Source organism: Filicampus tigris, chromosome 5 (assembly GCF_054856515.1).
Source record: "Filicampus tigris isolate MCC_2025a chromosome 5, RoL_Ftig_1.0, whole genome shotgun sequence".
Lineage (NCBI taxonomy): Eukaryota > Metazoa > Chordata > Actinopteri > Syngnathiformes > Syngnathidae > Filicampus > Filicampus tigris.
In genome coordinates, this window is record NC_141221.1 from 15,395,701 (window position 1) to 15,414,529 (window position 18,829).

Sequence of the window (18,829 nt, forward strand, 5' to 3'; positions counted from 1 at the left end):
GTACATGCGACGGAACACTTTCTCGATCTTACACACTATTAAAACACTCTACCAATTTTTTAAATCCCACATAACTACTGAAAAACTCACAAAGCTGAAATTCCCTCATCTTCAAATTTACTCATATGATACACAGAAATAAATTACAATTCAGTAGTGTGTATGAGTATTTCAGCATGGCGTATGAGTGTTTCAGTGGCGACGATGTTGATGTTCACGCATAGTTTTTCAGTAACCTCCATGAGAATGCTTGATTCTGTAGTAATATGTATGCCAAGCTTCAGTATTATTGTATCAATGTTATTCTTTAGTGTGTATGAAAATGTTTCATATGGATGCCATGTCAGTAGGGGGCGTGAGCATTTAAAAAATGTGAGATTTACTTTGTGATAAAGTATTTAAGCATGAGAGTGTTTTAGTAGTATGAGATCATTTCAGTATAGCGTGAGAGCGTTTTTGTAGAATGTGAACATTTCAATAGTGATTATAAGTTTCAGTAGTGTCTGTGTTTGAGTAGACTGGCAGGTTTTTTTTTCAGTTGTGTGTATGGAGATAGTGTTTCAGGTGCCTGTGAGCATTTCGATAGTGAGAGAATTTAGTGTGTGAGAAAGCATTTAAAAAATGTGTGAGAGCATTTTAGTAGTAAAGGACCTTTCAGTAGTGTGAGTATTTTTGTTATATAAGCAAAGTTTAGTCGAGTGACTGTGTCAGTTTGTACGACAGTTTGTGCTTTAGTGGACTGTGAGAGTTACAAACATTTCGATTACATGGAAGCATTTTAGAGCGTCACAGTGTGTGTGAGGTCTGCGCGTGCAATGCACGGTTTTGTAGTCAGCACGCATCTGACTTCTACTACAAGATCTTGGTTGTTGACAGGTGAGTTCCTACACGTCTTCCGCGAGAAGAGGCTTGTTTCTTCCCCCCCTCCCCAGCCGAGTTGCAGTCCGCCTACATGCTCCTCGACGCGCTGTCCTTTCATTAAATGGCCTGGAGGTAGGTCAACACAACTCAGTATTTACTTATTGTATTCCATTCAAATAAATGATCCTACTTGCTAGTTGTTTTTTCAACCTCAAAAAATATTTTAGGTTAAGAAAAATGTGCTATGCAAAAATAAATAAATCACTGCCTTCTTAATATAGAGTGGAGTGAGATGTGCTTAGAATTATCTAAAGACATTGTCATTATAATCTAAAATACCTCAAAGAATGCTGTATATATTTTCTAAATTGTAATTGAAAAATAATTCTTTTAATTAAAATTGAAATATATTTCAGGTTTAAAAAAGGTTGCTTGACAAAAAAAATAAAAAGACATTTACATCAGGCAATTAGAATATTTACATTACTTTTGTAAATGAATTAGAGAATAATTTAAAAAAATACTAATGTAAATGTTCCACTTTTTAAAGATTAATTTAATTTAATGTCATCGCACAAAGGAACAGTTGTTAACTACTTTTGTAGTTAAGTTATTATCCAAGTCTGTACTTTTTACTGAAGGAGTTGAATCACAACTTCTACCAGCCTTCTTTTTGAAAACACAATTACAGTATCTGTGCTCAACTACAACCTGTTGGTGCTTTCGTCACCGCTGCGGTAACTAAACAATGTTACCTGTTTGCCCTTCAAACCTTTCAAATGTTGTTTGTGCATCAAACACCGCGACAAGCCAAGTCGCATGTTGTAATGTTAACCACAGAAGTGTGTGATGTCACTTTTTTTTTCTTTGTGCCAACAGGTGACAGGATGAAGAGGAACACGTGTGTGGCCACGATCATAATTTTGCTGCTTTCAACTGCCCATTGCAAGAGTCAGTTTGTTTGTTCTGATAACAGGGTTCCAAAGTTGGGCTTGTCAAATTTTGGGTTTCCAGAGACTCCTGACAGGGAAGACATTTTTTTCTTGCTTTCGGAAAACATTTGACTCGGGCAAGTATACAATCAGGCTAACAATGTTCAAAAGGAGTATGAGGAAGTAAAAACTTATGCAATCAATATAAAAATATGTACTTTACTGTGTGATATACAGATAAATTTATTCAAATAGTGGGCCCAGATGTGTATAATGTATATAAAATCTTAAGGACACAGTATATAGAAGCAACGCACGTTTACACATAAATACAGTGGATAAAAAAAATCTCCACCTCTGTTGAAATGCTGTAAAGTGCAACCTTGGTTAACACATTTTCCCTCTAATGAAACCAAGGTTGAACTTTTCACCCATAAATCCAACAGGTATGTTTAGCGCAAACAACAACACTGCTCATCAATAAAAGAACAACATACCTTCAGTGAAGCATGATGGTGGCAGCATCTTGCTTTGGGAATTTTTTTTTCCTTCAGCCTGAACTGGGACCAGGTGGAGGGAATTATGAACATTCCAAATAGCAGTCAGCAATCAGGATTTTACTGGAAAGCAAAAAAACTATCTGGGAAGGCCTAGTGGAATGTCTGAACTTAAATTGGGGTCAATCAAATGCACTTTATATGGAGGCAGGTGCGTGCTGACATACTTTTAACTTGAGTTTGAATGTAGCCACATCAGTTTTGGGTGCACACTTGTGCAACTACATTTCCTCAGTTGTTTAATTTTACTTCCCCTCGTGGGAAAGATTTTTTTTCCCCTTAATTGAGTTGGACAGTTTAAAGGTCACATTAATACTGGGGAAAGTTGGACTGGAATATCTCGTGTTTGTCGTATGCTGTTTTCCAGACAGGTCTCCGCCGGGAAGACCAGTCATGCTCGGCTGCCGGTCGCCCGAGAAGGAGACGTTCACCTGCTGGTGGGAGCCAGGCGTCGACGGAGGACTTCCCACCACGCACCGCCTATACTACCAGAGAGAACGGTTAGAAGGAAGCGAACCATAACAAATTAAGCGGGGTCATTTTCAGCAACATCTGCGTGGTGCTACTCACAATAATTTTTGTGTTGGGAAGGTATAGGGCCCCTAGCATCATACTATAGCATTTGTTTGCCATCCCTGTAGAACTGTATTACATAAAATGAGAGACATTAAGAGGTCTCAAGAAATCTTGCCATTGGAGAGGTGAGGGAACAAAAATAGAATATTGGAAAAATTCACCAATAATACACACCTCACAAAAAAAAAAAACCCTGTCATTTTGATGATTGTGTCATCAAAACATTATTTCATTTTTTCAATTATTTCTGTTTAGTTTGCTTATGTTATCATGCTAACTCAAAACGTTTAATATGCAGAAACGGTAACATTTTAGTTCCGGCCTCAAGATATCATTGCAGTATTTAAAAAAACATTAGTAAAATGAAATAAATTACTATTGTTATTGTGGTCTTTTAACCCAAGCACATGTTAGCCTTTAGCGTTCAACAAAAGGTGCTAGCCAGGCTGTTGACCTCTTCCCCCTTAGACGTTTCGGGGCTTGATGTTAGCATTTAGCTCATAACTTGCTAACCTTTACTAGTGACTACAATCTTGTGTGGTTTTAATCTGATAAAAAAAAGAAATAAATGTAAATGTAAAAAGTGTAAATTTTTAAAATAACCAACATGTTTTTGACTTTCTAGGCTAGAGGGGACGTACGAGTGTCCGGACTACCGCTCAGCCGGGAGCAACGGCTGCTTCTTTGACAAGAATTACACATCCATTTGGGTGGACTACTACTTGATGGTGGTGGCCTCCAATGCCCTGGGGAACTCCACTTCGGACGTCCTAAAGATCGACGTGATGGAAATTGGTGAGCCTTGAAAAAAAACGGTTGGATGAGCTGAATCCACTTATTTTGATCCTTGGTGAGTATTAGCAAACGAACTTGAAAATGTAGTGATTCCCATTCCATTATTAATACCGCTTATCCAAATCCAATCCAATTCCTTCTCGATTCTCCTTGGGTGAAGGAATGGCATACAAATGATATCATTGATGTCAATATTATATGTATAACATATAATATCAGAAAAAATGTTGAATACAAAGTTTTTCAGGCGCGACGCCATGATGGAAAAGTTCAGAACAAGAATACACTTCTTGCATTTGACATCATCACTCATTTGCGTCCAAAAGGAATCGATAAGCAGAACTGTCGGCCAAGCAAACAAATGATTCCTAGCAAGTGAATTACTAGGAACCATTTCTCAAATATAATCGTTTTTTCATTCCCATCCCTAGCTATCTGTATTATCACAACGTTGCTAAATGCACTTATTAGAATGACCTAATTCCCTTAATCTTGGAAAAATAGTAAATTCTTGTCTAAATAACTGCTCATCGAAAACAAAATCCGCAAATGGGCGGGTGTTCAAAGTCCCTGCAAAGTCCCTGATATCTGAAAGTAATCCTGAAAGGGTATTTTGGCAATAAGGCATAGACTTTGCTTTGTATTGACAGTCAACTCTAATGGTTAGGGTGTTATTTTTGGCCCCTGGAGCTTCCAAGTACTGGAAAAGCACAGTGCGACAGGCAAGAGAAATCGAGCAGAATGAGGCAGGACTGGCCTGTACAGGGTGTGAAACATGTTGCGGCTCGAACAACAAAATCCCTTTTTTGGTTTTAGTTCTATCAGTCAGATGCAGTGCACATGTTAACATGGCATTTGTGTCCCACTCCCTTATCATACTAGGGATGTTTTTTTTAATCACAAACCACTGGCAAAAATTAAAATAAACCATCTCTGGCCAGTCAACAAAACTCGTCAAATTCTGCTGCCTATGCTTGCATCATTTCAGTGAAGCCTGACGCACCTGAAAACGTCACGTTAACGGCGGAGGACCAAGCAGAAAGTCAGAGTCTGCACGTGAGCTGGGAGCATCCCCAGAACGTGGATACCAAGTCCGGCTGGGTCACACTGGAATATCAGCTGAGAGCCAGACAACAACAACAAGGAGGAGACACCACCAACTGGAAGGTGACCGTCAAGAGCATTTAATTGTTCTGCCTGTCAATATAAATTGCTGGCATAGATAGATATAACAGATTTTTGTTGGTTTTTATCCATATTTTTATTAGTCTCTTTGTCCCCAAATTAAGTGAAATGGGATAATTTTCTGTGGTTTACCTGATGGTTTCCCAATTACTCAAGCAAGACATGAAACTCTTGTCTAGTCTTTCATAGTCAAGTCCATCCTAGCCCTACATGGTTTAGCGGAGTCTATACCTCATACTGTAGTGTAGTGTGAGTCCTGTCTAGATTGTCGAGTTTGTCATAGTTTAATCTGGGGTTGACTTGCTTAGTACGACATAATTAAAATTTGTCCTAAACAGGTCTATGTCTAGTATATTGCTGGTCTCATCTAGCCTGCTATAATCCAATTTGTCATCGGAACTCGGGGAAACCTCTTTACCAAATGTTCCATAACAAAAAAAAAAAAACCTAACGTTCGCAAAATGTTTTGTTTCTTCTCTAACTGTTGATTCTTACTTTGCTATTAAAGTCTTATTTTTTTCATCCTGGGTTGACGGTTGGGTTGATTTTCTAGGAGTACAAGGCTGGTAGGAAAACCCAACTCACACTCTACGGCGTCCATCCCGAGGCAGTGTTTGAGGTCCAGGTGCGCTGCCGACTGGACCATGGCTCCTGGAGCTCCTGGAGCGATGCCTCCTACGTGAAGATCTCCGACAGTGCGCAAGTCAAACTTTGCTTTGACTCAAGACTTCAGACGAAAACGAATTGACTAATCAGCGAAGATTCTCTCATTTTCCTGTAGGTATTCGAAAGGAGAAACCCTTTTGGATGTCGGTATTGGCTCTCTTTGGCTTTTTGTTTCTCACAGCACTCGGCATCGTGGTCATGAAGAGGAAAAGGTGCGACCCTTCTCAATAATGCTACCGCTCTTTGCTGACTCGCAGTTGTGTGTACAGATGCAGCATGAGGTGGTTGAAGTTGCCTTAACACTGCCTGTGAATAAGAGGCCACGCCCAGAATGTGAAGTTTCAGACTCCCACGGCTGTTTGTGCTGAAATTTGTAGTCGCCTCATACTGCCCTGCACATCTAATTATCTGAATACGCAAAGCCGCAATGGCCGTGCGAACACGACCGTCATTCCCGGTAAAGTGATCGATGCACCTGTGGGCTGTGGCTTAACGTTACCGTCGCCATTTATTTGCTTGCGTTTTTCTGACAGAAGCCGTCACAGTGCTTCGAAAGACAGCCATAAAAGGTTTGTAGATTCCAATAAATAGATACTTCAGCAACAATTGTTTTTGACAAATGGAAACTGCCAGTTCACACAAGGTGGCAAAGGTTGCTCCATTGTGCAACAACTGCTTTCGACACAAAAGGGCAATTTTGGCTACTAAACTCCAGATTGCCTCTGGTAGCTTTTCACCTTTAATATTATGGTGGAAATTCCCAGGTTGACTTCACCCTCCATTGCTCATCTGTACCTTTCACACAGGACTAAAAAGTGTGAAAATCCCAACTGAGATACTATAAGTGGTGGTTGTTTTCCCTCAGTGTGACACGGTATCTGCTTCCGCCTGTTCCGGGTCCCAAGATTCGAGGGGTTGACTTCCAGCTTGTCAAGGTTGTTTTTCCAAATACTCCCCTGCAAGCCTTTCAAATTGGAGACCTAGCATGATTAAATTAACACCAAAATTCCCTTCCAGAGCGGCCGACCTGAAGACCTTGCCAGCGCGCTAATCATCCGACAGGACTTCCCTCCCGCGGTGGCCTGGAAGGACTACATGGTGGACTACCTAATCGTGTCTGACCTCAACGCAGGGTTTCAGCAAAGGAAATTGCTGATTTCAACCGGCGTCAGCTGCGACTACCAACTTAAGAACAACGGAGTGGAGCAAAATTTCAAGAACTTTAAGACAGCGCTTGCAGTGAACCAGGAGGATGGCGGCAGCGATTTATCAACCCAAAGCAGTTACGTGGAGCCACATGTGGAGCTCGAGTTGGACTACAGCAGAGTCAAAGACGTGACATCCCACAACCTCTTCCTCCTCGAGAACACAGACATTCCAAGACCAGAGAAACCTCCTGAGGACTACAGCAACGTGGTGGACAACAAAATGTCCTTGCTTCAGAAAAAGAACATCCAGTTGGAGCGCCACAAGAAGCTGCCTCCCACAGACCCCCAGAGGAACGCCGATCTCATAGACGGCGGATACGTAGACGCTATCCTGATCTCACCTTTCGGGAAAACGTCTCTAACATATTGAAGGATAATACTCAGTGGATTCTTTTTTTTTTGGTTAGCAAGTCTTCTAACTCAACATGCTGTCTTGTGCTGAGTGACCATGTCATCCTCGTATGTGGATACCGTTCCAAACAACAAAGCTGTGAGCGGCTCTGGCAGCCTTGAAATGATCATCAAACCTTGACACCAAAAAGGCTGAGCAATTGAACATCTGCAGTCTTGTCTTTGGATAGCAGCTTCTGTCCCAACTTTCCAGGAGGCACTTATTCCGTTTGTGGGGTGTCGTGTTCAAAACAAGTTGGGCAAGTTGGTGATTCATTTGTGGGAAGAATAATAAGAAAAAGAGATGGGAAAAAAAAAACATCACCTCATCCCAAAATGTAATTTATTAATACAACTGAAAATAGTTTGTCAATCTTTTGTCTATTCCTGTCATTACATACACGCAAACATAGTGTCATAGCTTGACTTTTTCTTTTTTTTTTTCTACAACTAAAATAAAAATCACAAAGTAAGTTTCTGTTTTTGCAGTCAAGTATAGGCAAAACATTTTGTCATTCGCTTCATATTGCGGGATTACTTGTAGATTAAGCCACTGGTTTGGTCCTATGAAGTTAAAAGTAAAGTTCACAAAACGCTCTTCAACTCAAAATAATGATTGAAAGACACACAATAGTCTCGTCGTAATCAAGACCAGGAAAAGTGGGCGAAAATCTGCGGCAAAAAAAATGCTGGCCAAAAAAATGTGGGGGAGGACAGGTACAAGCTAAAAATGAATTGTGTCTCTCCGCTTGGATGACATTTCCAACTACTTCGAAGATCAGCAGCGTGGTAGAAAGGTGTCAAGATATAAGAGCTTGTGGCATCTTGGTGGAAATAAACTTTAAAATCCCTGATGGTTAGAGGTGAAAAAAAAAATCTGTGATTGGTTGAAGAGGAACAAAGAATATCTACTATTTGACAAGCATTTTGAGAGATCTCGGATCAGCTTTTCTTTCCAAAAAAAAAAAAAAAAAAAAAAGTACGGTATTCTTGCTCTTCTAAGACATTCTTTGACATCTGGAACACGTTCCAATTTGAGTAGACAGATTATGCATTCTTGTCCCAACAATTTAAAACAGTGCTCAGGTGTCTATAAAGTAGATTTTTAGCATTTATCTTTTACATGATTTCATCCTACGCAATCAACCGTTCACAGGCAATCAACAATTATTGCTTACCCAAAGAAAACTCTGTTAGATAATGCTCATCTGTGCATCCAACAAAAGTCAGCATAGCTCTGCTTAACATTTTGAGGCTTTGACGTAGTGTTTGATCCCAACCACGTTCAGACCGCAAATATATCTCGCGCACGTGAAAATTTAACCAGATCACAGATCACAAAAGATTGACTTGGTGGTGTAATTTCACAACTGATGGGCACTGCGTCAACCCAAGCACAGCGGTGCCTTGCCTTGACTTGACTTTTTAACGAATGAAAATAGCGGCATGTTGTACAAAAGCAGCAAAAAAACACGAGTGTGTTAAAAATAAACTGGCTTCATAAAGCGTAATGGCGTTTGAGTCATGTGAGCGCCCGGGCGTGAGTTGTGGCATACAGCAGCTCCTCACAAGTGTGTTCATGTTCTATTTGTCTTTGACTTTAAACAGCTGAAAGTGCATTGGCGACTGTGGCTCTCCTTGCCCACATGTGAGGGCATTACATTGCCTTAATTGCATAAAAAAAAATTCCACTTAAGTGGCGCAGTATCTGAAGCTCACTTGTACCCCCAAAGTTGACTAAGCCACAGCTCGTAACTGGACGGCAACCTCGTTAAGTGATAAGTGGAAATTTGTGACAAGGATTTGTTTTTTTGACACATAGCAAGAATGCTGTGCATGAAATAATAAATCCTGTCGTATTTTGTTGAGAACCTCACCGCAGTCGCCACTGTCAACTCTTCTCGTCTTTATTTTCATCGCTATATTCACTCGGCCATGCGTCAATGTTCAATGACTCGTAGTTGGACTCGTTCTCGAGCAGCTTCCTCCACAGCTGTCCTGGGAGAAGGAGAATATTGAATATGAATTCTGTCATTCAGATCCTTGTTTGAGGACAGTAATTTATGCAAAAGAAAAAGAAACATTCAACAGTTGGACTTGTGCAATCAATGGTTTACAGAAAGTTAAATCAAGTTTAACTGTAAAGGTTTTGTATTGTATTTTCAGTGCATCCTAAAATTTCGGCCCAAAGCCCAAAATGCCGAACTTTTTGTGAGTAGCAGGGTTAAATAGGTTTGGATTTTTTGTTGTAAACTTTATTTCGTTTTGACATTTGCTTTTTAAAATTCAGTTAGTTTGCATTCGTTTTTAAAGTTGGATTGGTTAGTTTTCATTCGTTTTAATTTATTCGAAAATGCTTTGCTTTGGCTTCGTTTATATTAGTATTCGTTTTTTATAAATTGTGATGTGTTTGTTGAGTAGTTGGATTTTAAAAAGAAAATATTGCATAATAAAGTAAACTACAATCCTCACAGGACTGTTTGACCAAAAATAAAGGTACTTAAAATAAACCCGAAAGCGTTTAAATAATTGACAAAGCTGAAAACAAAGGACAATTTTGCTGTAATTATAGTTAGCTTTAAAAACGTAAAAATGTATTTTCAGTTAGTTACATTTTTTTTTTTTTTTTTTTTTTTAAAGCAATCTCGTTTTTGTTTTTGTTAATGAAAATGTTTTTTTCAATTTCAGTTTTATTTTGTTAATTTTCCTGAACTATAATAACCTTAGCGAGTAGTGTACGGTATATCCCTTTTAGTTACGTACTGTATCCCGGCTCCTGAGACTCTGACTCCAACTGCTTGGGCTCAATCAGCTCGACGGCGCTGAGCTCTTCAGAGAAGTCGGCGTCGCCGTGCTCCACCCGGACGGCCCGCTCCACGCTCGCCAGCATCTCCTCGTACGCCCGCCTGGCCTCCGAAGACAACTCGATCATCTGGTGGTAGTAGTCCTGCGAGGTCGGAAGTGCTCATCATTGAATATAGCCAAGACAGACATTCAAACAGATCTAATTGTCTCCACCATATATCACGGTTCATCAATCCCACCTTCACTGTATCTCAGTTTTTCTTTGAGGAACATATTTATCTCTCGTGGAAATTCCTGTCGTGGAATCTTTTTTTTTTAATTTTTTTTTATGGGTTTTTACAGTATACAGTGATACAGTGAACCTCCACACAGACATACTGTAAATGCTGTTATATATGCTTACAGGTTGTGGGAGGAGTAAAACTATTCAAATGGGTATTTGTTTTTTATAGCGAATGAGTCTGGAACACAGTATCTCCATCGATGACTTCACTGACCTGTGCGCCATCATAGTTGAAGATTCCCACCAGGCTGACGGGCACCATCTTGTTGACACAGCGCCCAAGCGCCTTGCGGGAGAGGGCGAAGACAAACGGCACCTCCTGTTCACGGCATGTGTCGATGATTTTGTGGAGCGCCTCATCCAGACCCCCTGAAATTGTTAACGGCCCACTGACATCATCAAATACAAATAATGCGTAATGGCGAACAAATCTCACATTTACACCCTTTCATGCAAAGTGGTCATTACAGTGGACAGCTATTTAAAAGTTGCTTCGCCCATATCAATTAAACCAAAAAATATATTTATATTCTAAATAATAAAATTAAAATCATAATTAATGCATGAAAGGGTATATATATATATATATATATATATATATATATGTATATTAACTATTTAAAATATGTGATACGTTTCAGAAATACGCTCTTTTTTAAAATATATTGTTCATTATATTTGTACATATCGTCGCTGTCATGTGAAAAACACTTCTCTCCATTTTTTTTTCATTCTCTTATTTTTACCTGAATCATGTTTCCCCGTTACAGACATCGCATTAAAATAAAAATTTAAAAAGTTTCCAAAATTGGAGATAAGTGTTTTTCACAGGACAGAGACGATATTATATTTTTGACACACAAAAAAAGCAACTTTTAAGTCTGGGGTACTTTATAGTTGCAAAGGTCTGAACGGATCTGATTGGCGCCTGTTAGGTCCACAAAGTAGCAAGAAATACAAGTTTGTGGGACTTGGAGTGGAAATGCAGCTCAAGTCACATAACCCAAAAGCTGAGAAAGGGAGGCACAGTCGTACCTTTGGCCTGGACGCGCTCGCAGTTGGGCGAGATGATGACACACTTGACCTTGTGGAGTTTGAGGTGCTTGAGGACCTCCCGCAGGCCCATCACGACTCGCCGCTTCATGCGGGCCTTCATGGGGTCCTTCTCGTAGAGGCGGTCCTGGAAGCGGACCAGCTCCATCAGCAGCGACGTCACACATTGGTCCACGTCTTTGCTGAGCATTTGGCTGCAGTACCTGAACGCCGCAATCATAGTCAAGTACGTTACAAAGGAAGAAAGGGACAAGGTGCATTTTGCAAGCAGGTTTCTCCTCACTCTCTGAACTTCCTGCTGTGGATTTTGGGTCGATCCGGCACAGTGACGGAAAAGTCCTGCTGTATGTTCTGCTGCTCGTCGGCTTGCACGCAGTCAGACTGTCCGTCAGCACCTCTTGCCTTTTCATTTGCTTGCTGCTCGTCACTTCCCGAAACAGCACCGACATCCTCCACTGAGAAGAAATTTGGCATCGTGGAATTGGATGGCTCTGATCTTCTGATAATAATAATCTGGTGATTATTTTTAGAAGCAGCCTCTTTCAAATTTAGGTGAAGGGACACAAAATGCCTCCCAGGTTAAGATCTTCGTCTTCTTCTATTCTATGCTTTTATTCTTATTACGTCCTTTACTAAATCTGTAGTAGAACAGAGTTTCACCAAAAATATGGCTTTGGACCAAAAACTGGAGAAAACAAGCTTTTTGTGAAAAGAAATGTCATGTAGAAGAGTGACTTTGTCCTTGTGACACTTTAAACTATAAAACAACAAAGCAATGACTGGGAAAGTGCTTTTGATGGCAAAATCACAATTTACAGCTAAAGAACAAAGACTTCCTGTTCAATTTCGGGCATTGGTCCTTGAGACTTTTCGTGTCTCCTGTCATTGGGGCATGTCCACACAATTTGGTGTTGTTTGCTTAAAACTGGTGTCAGGGGCAAACTTTCAGGGGGCACTACTGAGTGTAATGCTTGATAGTTCTTAAAACCCCCCCAAAAAACTATGAATGTTCCTTAGTATTTAAACACACTGTAAAAAGGAAATGTGATTTAATGTCTACTGTGAGCTGAGACGCGCACTGACCTGTCAGATTGTCGTGACAACGCTGGTCTTCTGCTGCGTCCGTGGCGACCGTGGAATCGTTTCCCGGCGGCACTCCCCTTTCCTCCAGTAAACGTTGCTTCCTCTCCTCTCTTTCTTTGAGGATGACCTGAGGATGACAAAATACAACAGAATTCAATATTGATTTGTCTGTCGCAGAAATGTCTGTGAATTCAGGAAACTGCGGATGGAGGCCATTCTAATGTGAACGCGACAATTTCCAGTTGCCCCTCAACGTAACAGCTTGTTGAAGTCTATAATTTAGGTATTGCTCCCACCTAGAGGTAATCACTGTACATAGTACTTATCAATACTGTACAGTACTCCCCATACATTTATGCTTGCAAAATAAGATAAGATAAGATAAGAAGCCCTTTATTGATCCCACAGTGGGGAAATTTTTAGTGTTACAGCAGCAAAGATATAGGTCACACAGGGACGGCGGCATAATGTAGCCATTAATGTATAACATTAACGGCAAACATTCAGGATCAAACCTATGTAAATATACGCAGTAACATGTGTATATGCACACCAACATACATCTACATAAAAAGTATGAGGAACACTCATTTTAGCCTGTACATAGTACATCCATCCATTATCGATACCGCTTCTCCTCACAAGGGTAGCCTGTACATAGTACAGAGGAAAAATACAGAATGTGTGTGAGAGCTCAAACACATTTGCATTACAATGTGATTAAAAGATGTGTTTCAACAAGTCGCCTATTACAGGTGAGTCTGGAATGTATCCCCCACAGATAAACGTGGGTTAACGGTAGTTGAGCACGTATAAAAACTCATGAAGATGAAATGTTGGAAGAACCTTCTTGAGAGCAGTGGGTTTCTTGGCTTTGGGCACCTCCCTCTGCTTGCCTTTCTTCACCAGAGGGCTTGTCGAGTCCAGCGGGTTGTGGGCGATTTTTTCCTGCTGCCAGGGCGCCTTCTTCTGGACTGTTGTTTGCTTGTGGATGACAGGAGGTCCTCCACCCACTAGAGGGCGATATCGAAACGCACAGCGGGTTGCGACGTTTCTGATGGCTTGCGCTCGGAGCGCGAATTTTACCCGAAATGACGTTCTGCTTGGCTTTCTGAGATTTTTGCTTGTTTTCCAGGAAAGACAGCATGTTTGCGATGTCCAACTGCACGGGAGCTTTGCTCTTCTTCCCAGAGGTCTTCTCAGGTTTCTGGGAATTGTTAAACCGCAAAATAAACAATGGTGGTTTACCATGGTACCTTGACTTGCATGTGCCTCAAAGTACAAGTTTTTCAGGTTATGAGCTGTTGCTTATTCGATTCTTTTTTAACAAAAATCTGAGATTCAGAATAAAAAAAAACGTACCAAATTCTTTTTTTTTTTTTCTTCTTTTTTTTAAAATTACACATCTTTCTAGATTACTATAAGGAAAATCCTCACCTGTCCTTTCTTTGCTGCCTCTGTGGGTGGTGTTTTGGCAGCATTCTTCCCCCTGCTTGGGACCATTTCATCTTGTTGGCTTTCCTTGGTAAAAACAACAAACAAAATTTTGATCAGTTAGTCCCAAGAATGTGTGAAATGTCTGATGAATTGCATGCGTTCTTTGCCCTCACCGCATCGCCTTTTCCAGTGTTCCTACTGTTTGCCAGTCGATCAGACCAAGTCTGAGCTGGAGCTAGGCCCGGAAACTCCTCTTCATCCTGGACAACATTTGGCCAATCTTCCATTAAAAATACACATCTGGGGGTTATTCTTGAACATAAACCATCACAGTCATTCTGGACAACTGCCTGACATGTCTTAAAATGGCCACAAGAAACCGAAATTCATAGCATCGTGAAACACAAGACAAGATGATGCATTCACCTCAAACTTTGGCGGTTCCTGTTGGACTGTTGAATGTTCCGGTTCAGTTTCTGTGCCGTCATCTGCTTCTTTTCCCTTCTTCTTTTTCTTCCGTTTTTTCCTCCCCGCCGCCGTTCCCTCTTCCGGCTGCTGTGCGGACGTTTCCTCCATCTGCAAAGAAGTGAAGGCAACATCAAGTGTTGTGTTAGAAGCAGCAAATGGTATCAACAACTCAGAAATGACATATCTACAAACTGAAATCCCACAATCAAAGCTAAGCTAAGAGCTAAAATGAGGTTTGTCACCTGATTGCATCTTACTCCGTCTTAAGGCTGTCATTGCAGAGCATTGAAATTTCATTTATTGCAATAAGGCTGTGACATAACAGAATGTGTAAAAAGTGAAGCGCTGTGAATGTCCACTGACCAGCACAACGGTCTTTTCCTTCTGGGAGTTTTTTTTCGGCGGCTGAGAAGCAACGTTAGCCCACGATGTTACCGCGGGATGGTTTGCGGGGCTAACGTGAGTGTGGTTATTGGTTTGTCGGGGGTCAGGTACAGACAGGGATCCTCTCGTGGCTGTCTGTGTAATACAAAAGATACATAAAGAGTCCATGTTGGTAAAGAACAAACATTTGAGCATTTATCTTAAATACCTGCTGATGCACATCCTCCCATGGAAAGGTTGAATTTGAGGGAGGCTGGCATCTCTCTGTCGTCACTTTTGGCCCCCGGCTCTCTTTGGGAGCGTGCGAGGGGCCGGCGTCCAGCTGCGGGAAGTCAGACATTTTCACCTCAAACTGGGCCAATTCGGCCTGAGCAGGTTTTGGCATCCTCGCTGATCTGGAGTCCCTAAAACCTGTTTATGGAGCAGGGATTCAAACATCTTTTGGTAACATCAACCATTCAACAAATTTTTTTAAGCCCATTCCCTTATATTTGTTTATCTTTGACGCATAAAAAAGTTATGATTAAAAAATAAATAAATACGTGAATGGTGGAAAATCTAATTATAATGTACAATTTCCCCAAAAAGTGTTTTAAATGGGTCAGTAAATGTCTAACCATAAAAAAAGTTACATCCCCAATTTCAAAATTGTATTGTAGAATTTCATAATTTAAAAAAAAATAATAATAATTTAAAAAAAAATAATAATAATAATTAACAATAATAATGTATATTTTATTTTTCAAAATATATATTTCAATATTTTTTCTATACTTAAAACCTTAAAACAGGTCACTTTGGAAAACGTAACCATAAAAAATAAACTACACGAAAATAAAATAAAATCTAAAAAATAAAAATAATACAGAAAATCTACTGTTAATAATCTATAATATTTGTATAAAAATACGTGATGCATTTAAAAGGAATCTATTTTACCCAGTGCATGTTTAACCTTGATGGTTAAACAATAAAGTTGAGTTTTTTTCTGATCGTTTGTTTAAAAGCCCTTCTAGGGACGAGTATTGGAAATTAGCATTAGCTAGAAATGCTGTGATGCTGTGCATTACAGATTGTTTTTTCATTCAACTACGTTGTGGCATCTGTCCCTATTCAAATAAACATGAATATATATAAAAACCTTATCATGATAGTACCATAGCTTTGAAAATATACATTTCATCAACATTACATTAAAACATATGTTCTAGAGTTTTTAACAAGTATCAATTAAATAGTTGAGCAAAAAATCTAAGAAAACAAAACATGTTGGAATATATAATAATAATAATGTATAGTATTTGCAAACAAATGTTAAATATCTTTTTCAAGTGTTTTTAAGTTTAAATTGAGTACATTTGACCAGCGACAGGTTAGGAGGCATAATATAATGAAAAATAACTACTGCATTACCTCGTCTCTGTGTGTCCGCTGAGTTTTTACGTGCAATGCTGCTTTGCACACGGGGGTCATTGCTCTTTGTTGTCGCCTGTGGAGGTTTAAATGACTCTGAGTTTACAAGTTTATTCAAGAGATACAATTATATGCAATAAAAACATTGTGGACATATTTTTGCTTACAAGTGACCCAGGTGTCTTCTTTACATGCTTTCCTCAAAACACCATCAGGCTCAACAATTAAAGCACATTCTACACCCCTTCTATGTCTTGTTGAAATTAGCCATCCCACAACCTCCCCACTAAGAATCTTAAAAGATTTACTTGGTTGTGTAATTTCACACTTGAAGGGTGGACAACTAACCTTTGCTCTCCAGGACAAATCACCCCCATTAATGTTTGACGGAGGGTTCTGATTCGGGCCCGCAACTGACTGGCTGTTTTGATCCAAAATGGAGACAAAAGGTACAGGAAGTCATGTGATTGTTGCAAATTGGCACGGACACACACACATGCTTCTCAGCTGCCAAAAAAAAAATCCAGAAGGAAATGACTGTTGTGATGCTCAGTGGACATCTTCAAATCCAGAATGTAATCACACACAATTACTTTTACGTTTAGTCAGTGATGTTATTGGGTAAAGAAGCGTATTGCAGCCATACCAGGAAAAAAAACCCCACAAACCTTAGCATGTAAAAACGTAAAACTTATCATGTAAAAACGTGATACTTATCATGTAAAAACGTGATACTAATCATGTGAATATGTGAAAAAATTATCATGTAAAAACGTGAAAATTATGTAAAAACGTGAAAACGATCATGTAATAATGTGAAAATTATCATGTAATAACGTGAAATGTACACTTGAGCTCAAATGTTAAGTTGGCCTCGCAGAGTATTCCAATTTCCCCCACTTTGGTGCTATCCTACAGCAGAGGCTGGTGCTTCCGATGCAATGGCACTAAAGATAGACTTGCTGTGCTTTTTACGAAATCGTGGTGTACCAGAACATTTCCTCATACGCATGGAGCAAGAATACTTATTACAATACCATCCACTGTTTTTAATAAATGTATAATCTCGCCATGTCTCAACCCAAGCATGAAATAGAACTTAATCAAATTGTTTAAATGAGCCTCGTTAGCCATTCTGTGTTGTTCCAACGACAATTTTCACATTTTTACATAATTTTCATGTGATTACATAATTTTCACGTTTTTACATAATTTTCACGTTTTTACATAAGTATCATGTTTTTACACAAGTTTCATGTTTTTACATAATAAGTTTCATGTTTTTACATGAAAAGTATCATGTTTTTACATGATAAGTTTCACATTTTTACATGATAAGGTATGTGTTTTTTTTCCTGGTGTGGCAGCAATACGCTTTTGTAATTGGGCAACATCTGAATTTTCAAATTTGTTTCATGACAGAGCTTTTTGTTTGCTTTTTTGTGTTAGATTTGGTTGTTCTGAGTCCCGCTCTGCCCCACTCCCATATGGTGTTCCACAGGGTTAATTTTGGGGCCTCTGTTGTTTTTCTAAGTATTTTCTGACCCTGAATTCCATCTTAAGAAAACACGGTATTTCCTCCATTCTCAAAATTGGAATGTTTGATTTAAAGTGCTCAATAAATAGAGCAGAGTTGCACTTGACTTTAATGCTTTGATTGCTTGACTCATATTCCACAAACACAATTCAGAATGCTGTTTCAACTAGTGAGCCTGCATAGAACACATTCTTTTTTAAAAATGTGTTTGGGTTGACTTGCGCTTCATTTAAATAGATTTCCTTGTCTGCACTTTCTAGTTTTAGTTAAGTACAAGAGTTGAATCAGTATTTCGACTATTACTATTGCTATTGAGTACTTTAGCTACCACTGACTGCAGCACAACTAAAGAGTGCAATGCCACATTTATTTGGTGCGCCTACTACCTTGGCCTGTGCTGGTACTGGTCGGGGTTTGGTATGATCACATGACGGGTCGAGCTGCTGTGCTGTTGCCCAGCTGACTCGCTTCTCCTTCCCGGGTGACAAATCGGCTCAGCAGGTGTCACTTTGCCCTCCTGGAGAAGTGGAAATAAAATAGTACGCATCATTTAAATATAATCCTCAAAGACGACATTGGCCATAAATAGGCAGCCATTTTATATATTTTTCTTTAACAGCACGAGCTTCTTTCAAAACTTTATTGAACTGACAGAAACTCAACTCAACTCATCCACGTTATGACATTTTAGATTTGCCCTCAAATCAAACGAACTGACGTTTAAAGTGGCCAAACTTCGCCTTGTTTCAGTAAAACACTTATCAACTGGTCTTTGATCGTCTTCCCACCCCCCACCTCAAAGTTAGCAACGCCACAGCTAGCTACAAGCCAGCCCCGCTAGCTCAGCGTAACCGCTGTATTTTCCTTTCCTTTCTTTACCTTCTCCATCTTAGAGTTGTCCCCTTTCTACGCTGTCACGTCAGTGTGTAATCCCTCGGGGTCCGTCGGGGTGTTGTCAATGTCCTCGTAATTGAAATTCAGAAGTTAGTTCAGCAATCTACTGGCTAGCATACAAGCGAGGTTGCTAAAGCGATGAGCGTTCGAGACCAACGGCGTGTTTACATGGTGTTGGGCCGGCAGAGGGCGACACGCAGAGGCAGCGCCATGTACTGCATTCATTTTTATTGCGACACCTCAAACGCGCGATAAAAATAAAATCCTTTGAAGATATATATATATATATATACACACATATA

The 18,829-nt window shown here is 39.8% G+C and overlaps 2 protein-coding genes across 6 annotated transcripts; one reads left to right on the plus strand and one right to left on the minus strand.

Moving 5' to 3' along the window:
• Positions 1-406: 406 nt before the first annotated feature.
• Positions 407-9,529, plus strand: prlrb (prolactin receptor b). Of its 5 annotated transcripts, none has more exons than XM_086031158.1 (11): positions 414-662; positions 877-993; positions 1,741-1,762; positions 1,838-1,934; positions 2,722-2,850; positions 3,552-3,721; positions 4,710-4,888; positions 5,460-5,601; positions 5,688-5,784; positions 6,438-6,507; positions 6,590-9,529. In XM_086031158.1, the coding sequence occupies exons 5-11, from the start codon at positions 2,744-2,746 to the stop codon at positions 7,148-7,150; spliced, it is 1,326 nt and encodes a 441-aa protein (XP_085887284.1). In that variant the 5' UTR covers positions 414-662; positions 877-993; positions 1,741-1,762; positions 1,838-1,934; positions 2,722-2,743; the 3' UTR covers positions 7,151-9,529. The 5 variants fall into 5 exon arrangements, with proteins under 5 accessions (XP_085887283.1, XP_085887284.1, XP_085887285.1 ...); XM_086031159.1 differs by having other exon boundaries at positions 1,838-1,930; XM_086031157.1 differs by lacking the exon at positions 1,838-1,934 and having other exon boundaries at positions 407-662; positions 1,741-1,812; positions 2,718-2,850.
• On the minus strand, positions 7,497-18,705 carry LOC147147457 (selenocysteine insertion sequence-binding protein 2-like). Its single transcript, XM_086031154.1, has 17 exons — positions 18,513-18,705; positions 18,020-18,150; positions 16,445-16,517; positions 16,097-16,172; positions 14,892-15,094; positions 14,663-14,818; positions 14,258-14,407; positions 14,005-14,091; positions 13,832-13,915; positions 13,481-13,601; positions 13,241-13,407; positions 12,395-12,521; positions 11,595-11,766; positions 11,294-11,514; positions 10,473-10,627; positions 9,934-10,117; positions 7,497-9,168 (listed from the first exon to the last, which is right to left on the minus strand). The coding sequence occupies exons 1-17, from the start codon at positions 18,519-18,521 to the stop codon at positions 9,062-9,064; spliced, it is 2,223 nt and encodes a 740-aa protein (XP_085887280.1). The 5' UTR covers positions 18,522-18,705; the 3' UTR covers positions 7,497-9,061.
• Between the last annotated feature and the right edge of the window lie 124 nt (positions 18,706-18,829).

Bases quoted from the DNA above. Each gene is read 5' to 3' on its own strand.
- prlrb (XM_086031157.1), top strand. From the start codon at position 1,749: ATGAAGAGGAACACGTGTGTGGCCACGATCATAATTTTGCTGCTTTCA. The intron at 1,813-2,717 runs GTCAGTTTGTTT...GCTGTTTTCCAG, and splicing joins TTCAACTGCCCATTGCAAGA to ACAGGTCTCCGCCGGGAAGA. The intron at 2,851-3,551 runs GTTAGAAGGAAG...TTGACTTTCTAG, and splicing joins CTATACTACCAGAGAGAACG to GCTAGAGGGGACGTACGAGT.
- LOC147147457 (XM_086031154.1), bottom strand. The intron at 14,819-14,891 runs GTATTTAAGATA...TGTATTACACAG, and splicing joins GGGAGGATGTGCATCAGCAG to ACAGCCACGAGAGGATCCCT. The intron at 13,602-13,831 runs GTGAGGATTTTC...AACAATTCCCAG, and splicing joins AGGCAGCAAAGAAAGGACAG to AAACCTGAGAAGACCTCTGG.